Genomic DNA, 5,616 nt, shown 5'->3' with positions numbered 1-5,616 from the left:
GGCTGTCAGCTGACCAGGCGATCTGGTATACTGCGGAGACGTGTCCTCGCAGGGAGATCAAGAACCTGAGGGGAAGTTTGGAATTATAAAGCTGGCGGGATCAGATTGGTCCCAAAGGCATTGATTGGCTAAAGCCTCACTCCCTGGCCTGGCCAGTGAAGAAGAAGAAGAGATTGGATTTATACCCCGCCCTTCACTACCCAAAGGAGTCTCAGAGCGGCTTACAAACTCCTTTCCCTTCCCCTCCCCACAACAGACACCCTGTGAGGCAGGTGGGGCTGAGAGAGCTCTTGACAGAAACGGCTCTTTTTCGAGAACAGCTCTTATCAGAACTACAGCTTACCCAAGGTCATCCAGCAGCTGCCATGTGGAGGAGTGGGGAATCAAACCCAGTTCTCCCAGATTAGGGTCCGCACTTCTAACCACTACACCAAAATGGCTCTAGAATGCTTATTTTCCGCTCTCCCCCATCTCCTATCATGAGGTCTCAAAACTTGTTTTTAAAAGAAGCTGAACTCATCAACATCTCTCACTGAGAACTGACTTAGGTTTCAAAATTACTTTCCGGTCCTCCCGTCCCACAACTTGACGGACTTGTCGAAGGATGCGCTGGCAATGACGCGGCTGTCCGGTGAGAAGAGAACTTGGTTGATCAGCGCCTGATGCCCCGTCATCCTCTGCAGAGCCTTTTTGTCCTCTGCAGGGGCCCAGAGGAACAGTGTGAAGTCGTCTGATCCAGAGACCAGTCTTTCCGGCCCTTGCCCCTGCAAGACAGAGACACCAGACCATCCTCTGTCACGAAGGCCATAGGATTTAGGGACAGAAACAGAAAAAGATTTCCCCAGAACCTTAAAAACTAACAGAATTATCATGGGAGATGTCTCTGTGTTGGGAGTCGCATCAAAATGAGGTGCCCAGCACAGCATCCCATTCCACAGAGTGGCTCACCGGCTGCTCCACAAGGCCTACTTGAGCAGGGGCAGAGAGGCCAGAACATAAGAGACCTGCTAGATCAGACCAATAGTCCATCTAGTCCAGCATCCTGCCTCACACAGTGGCCAACCACTTCCTCTGGAGGGCCAACAACAGGGCATGGAGGCCGAGGCCTTCCCCTGACAGGAACCTAAGAAGAGCCCTGCTGGACCAGACCAGTGGTCCATCTAGTCCAGCATCCTGTATCATGCAATGGCCAACCAGTTCCTCTGGACAGCCAACAACAGGGCATAGAGGCCAAGACCTTCCCCTGATGTTGCCTCCTGGCTCTGGGATTCAAAGGATTAGTGCCTCTGAATGTGGAGGTTCCCCTCAGCCTCAAAGGATTAGTGCCTCTGAATGTGGAGGTTCCCCTCAGCCTCAAAGGATTAGTGCCTCTGAATGTGGAGGTTCCCCTCAGCCTCAAAGGATTAGTGCCTCTGAATGTGGAGGTTCCCCTCAGCCTCAAAGGATTAGTGCCTCTGAATGTGGAGGTTCCCCTCAGCCACCATGGCTAGTAGCCATCGATAGACTTTTCCTCCACACATCTCTCTAATCCCCTTTTAAAGCTGTGGCCATCGCAACAGCCTTTGGCAGTGAATTCCGCATTTTAATCACTCTCTTTCCTTTTGTCCTCCCTGAACCTGCTGCCCATCAGCTTCATCGAATGCCCTCAAATTCTAATATTTTGGGAGAGGGACAAAAAGTTTGTGTTGTCCATTCTCTCCACCTCATGCATCATTTTATAAGTACCCACTGTTTATAAACTCCCACTGTTGTTATTGTGAAGCACTGGTATGCAGCAGTAGATTCTGTCTGAGCATGGAAGTTCCTCATACTTAGTCATTTACAGGCCCATTCTCCTCCACGGACTGTCTAATCCTTTAAAAAAGCCATCTAAACTCGTGGACATCCCTGCATCCAGTGGCAGTGAGTTCTGCTGCTGCAGCTGCCCCTCAACTTAATTGGGTGCCTCCTCCCTCCCCCAAGTTCTATTCTTTTGGCAGAGGGACAGCAGGTTCCCTGTCCACTTTTCCCACATGGTTGGTCTATAAGGATGCCAACAAGATACTGCCATTATTGTTGCCAGAGTATTGTGGCCCCACTGCTGGACCTCCTGATGGCACCTGGTATTTTTGGGCACTGTGTGACAGAGTGTTGGACTGGGTGGGCCTTTGGCCTGATCCAACATTGGCGTCTCTTATGTTCTCTTAAGGTCTAGATCCCAGTGAGGTTGTAAACATGTTTCTGGGCTATACCAAAAGCCATTTTGGCCAGAGGCCATAACAGCCAGGCCTACCACAGCTGTCCCTTAGGGACGAAATGACCCATTTTCTAGCTTCAGTGCCTTTTTGAATCGTACAAGACTCCATGCGCATAAAACACAGTGCATCACTTAACCTTTGGAACTCACTCTCACGAGAAACCAGTTTATTTTCCGACACAATTCGATGTACTGATACCGAGCATTATGACCCAATGTACTTTAGAGAATGCCTCATTTATATGAACCTTCCGCAGTCAAAAGTGTAGCCTCGCTCTGGAAACTTCACTACTAAGTGAAAAACTGGCTACAGCTCAAGGCCACGACCTGTTCATTCACAGCTTTTAAGAAGAGGGTTACTGATCTTCCTTTTATAGATCAGGCCTTTGGGGAACAGGTGTATCTGCTTTACTTTACATTGCTATATTTATCTTTGAATATTTTAACAGTATGTTGTTTTAAAATCCTTATTATGGTTTTGGAAGCATAGGGAACCATCTTGAGCTCCCTGGAGAAAGTGTGTGTTAATAAATAAAATGTTCCTAATGATTTCAAGGCACTGCCTAGGAAGAAGCCAACAGGAATCTATAAGGTTGAAGGCCAGAATATTTAAAAAACAGATTTTATGTATTTTTAGAAAATTAACAGAAGCAATGTGGCTGCAAAATGGATTAGTTCTAAAAAAAGCAGAATGTAGATCTCATCAAGGTTGCTCCACTGGTATAACAGAACTTCCACGTGAAGGGGAAGTCTACCTCTGAATATCAGCCACAGGAAGAGATAGCCCATCCTCATGGTCAGCTTTTGGGCTTCCTGAAGGCACCTGACTGGCTACTAGAAAACGGGAATGCTGGACTAAGCTCGCCTTTCGGTTGGATCCAGCAATGCGGTTCTGATTTTAGACATGTGTGCCTGAGTGTGCTGCTTCACTTTTCCAAGGTTAATGCATTCCACAGATCCTTCATTTAGCAGAGAGCGAGAATTCTTTCCAGTTTACAACAAGGATGAAGAAAAATTGGGCGACACCCAGCAATAGGCCAGCAAACCAAAAAGGGAAAAAATTCTCTGATCACCCTGTTGAAGAAAACGCGTTGGTGCTTTGTATGATAATAAATCAGTCGCCTGTCACCTGGCATTTCCCCCCCCCTTTTCAGTTTACAACAAGCCATTTAAAGCACTGAAACAGGTTAGGACTGAGAGAGGACGACTTTTCTAGTGGCCACCAACCTCGCAAGCGTTATGATTGGGGAAGATGGTGGGATGAGACACTCCCTACCTCCAGTCTTGCTCTTGCATGTTTCAGTTCATGAATTCCAATCCACCCAAGCTACTAGTCCACAGCGTTTTTCTTTTTCTAGCTCCCATGTGACTCTCTGTGTCATCTGTAGCCTAAAAGGAATAAAACTCCAACTTGGACTAGCCTTTCCCCTGCCTGGACAGCTAGGGACAGATTCTTGAGACTTTTCAGTAAACCTTTCCGCCAAAGAAAATTTAATAAAAATGCTTTATCAGTGGCACCTATCTCCCTATAAATTAGCAAAAATATGCCAAGGGGGCTAGTGGGGATTGTTGGGCATGTGTGGCTACCAATCCCAACTTTATACACATCCGGAGGGAGTGTAGGAGAGCAGCAGAATTCTGAAATATGATTGCTACAGTTATTTCTAAAGGTATAAGGAAAGAGCTACCATTCTCCCCTAAGGGTTTTCTATTAAATCACGTAGAATTCCTTTCTAAAGATGTTTATGAATTTGTTCTTAATGCCATAACATCCGCAAGGCTAACCTTTTCTCAGAACTGGAAGATGAACATAATTCCAAATAAAGAAGATCGGTTAGAAAAATTAGTAGAATGTATACCTTTCCTCAGAACTGGAAGAAGAACATAATTCCAAATAAAGAGGATCGGTTAGAAAAATTAGTAGAATGTATTCGTCTATGGTTATTGAAGGTCAGAGAAGAAGGGGACGGCAAAGGATGAGATGGTCAGACAGTGTTGTCAATGCAACAAACATGAAATTAAGCAAACTCCGGAGGACGACAGAAGACAGGAGGGCCTGGCGTGAGGTGGTCCATGGGGTCGCGAAGAGTCAGACTCAACTGTGTGACTGAACAACAACAACAATTCATCTTTGTAAACTAACCTGTCTACTACACGGCCAAATGTCTGATAAATTTGGAAAATTGAATGCTTTCCTGTCTAGAATGAGAAGTTAATTTCAAGCTTGTATAGTTGATGTTTTATAATAGTTTTGTAGTTTGTATTTCAGGCCCTTTGTCTGTATTAGTTTTATTTCTATATTTTAACTGAAAACAAACAGAGATTCTTGAGACTGGCCAGTCTCTCTCTTTTTGTCAAGCAGAAAACAGGAGCGAAGGCTTCCTAGGGGAAGACTTACCCTGACTTGATTGTACCTCTGTAGAGCTTTCTGTTTTATCTCTGCCACTGTGGGGTTAAAAAAACAAAGGTGAGGTCAGGAACTTAAAAAGACCAGTGCAATTAGAAATGTCTTTACAAACAAGAACAGTGAGAACTGGGTATCCCTCATTGCAGAAAAGGTATTTTTATGATAGTTAAAGTGGAAATTCTGCAATGGCCTCCAATCCCATTCCTTCTGAGACTGAAGTTCGGCGTACAAAGTTTATAGTGGGAAAACTGCCCTATCAAAGCTGAGAGAGTGTAGGGGCCCTCCTGAGAGTCGGCACATAACGAGATCTGCAGGTTGCAAAGCGATCCAAACATGGTGTGTTTTGCATTTTACTGATCACCGGCATTTTGATAATATTCTTGTGGCCAAATCGTCTCAATCCTCTTCCATCTTCCTCTGTATAAAAGCTACGATTAGATTCTTCTCTGTGGTAAATTGTGAGGTAGTCTCATTGCCATGCCTTATTAATTATGTATTTTGTGACTGGATTCGTCCTTTCAGTAACTGGGAAATAATTGTTAATATTTTTCTTGTGTCTTAATTTCTTGTTTCCATTTCTTTCGTTGGCTAAACAATGATATATTTTTTTTTACTAGCTCATCTGCTCCCAGCTACCATTTTAAAACAGAGATAAAGTGAGGGGTGGAAACGCAAATTAGCACATGTCAGCTTGCTTTGTAGACTTTATTCTGCTAGGAGGAGCAGATCTTGAACTGTGAGTCCCCCCCCCCCCAAAAAAAGGCTGAATTTCCCAGAATGCTTTAAAACTCTTGTTCACTGAAACTGGGAACTATACACACACGTCCAGAACTCTGAGAACAGGCGAACACTCACATCAGCAGCTAAAGGTCAAAAGACACTTAACGGAACCAACTCCACACACACACACACACCAGGGGCATATCTGAGGTTGCTGCGAACAGCAAAGAAAGCGGGAACAGCAGCAGTGATA

General features: G+C 45.0%; 1 protein-coding gene across 1 annotated transcript in view; it reads right to left on the bottom strand.

Moving 5' to 3' along the window:
• NLE1 (notchless homolog 1 (Drosophila)) overlaps positions 1–5,616 on the bottom strand; it is a 27,886-nt gene that overhangs the window by 5,852 nt on the left and 16,418 nt on the right. The window contains 3 exon segments of the mRNA XM_015412155.1: positions 1–65; positions 562–764; positions 4,635–4,681. Of these exon segments, the coding sequence (XP_015267641.1) occupies positions 1–65; positions 562–764; positions 4,635–4,681 (315 nt within the window).

The sequence above is a fragment of the Gekko japonicus genome, unplaced genomic scaffold (assembly GCF_001447785.1).
Source record: "Gekko japonicus isolate JY-2015 unplaced genomic scaffold, Gekko_japonicus_V1.1 scaffold2194, whole genome shotgun sequence".
Taxonomy (NCBI): Eukaryota; Metazoa; Chordata; class Lepidosauria; order Squamata; family Gekkonidae; genus Gekko; species Gekko japonicus.
This window is presented reverse-complemented; position numbering and strand designations above follow the sequence as displayed.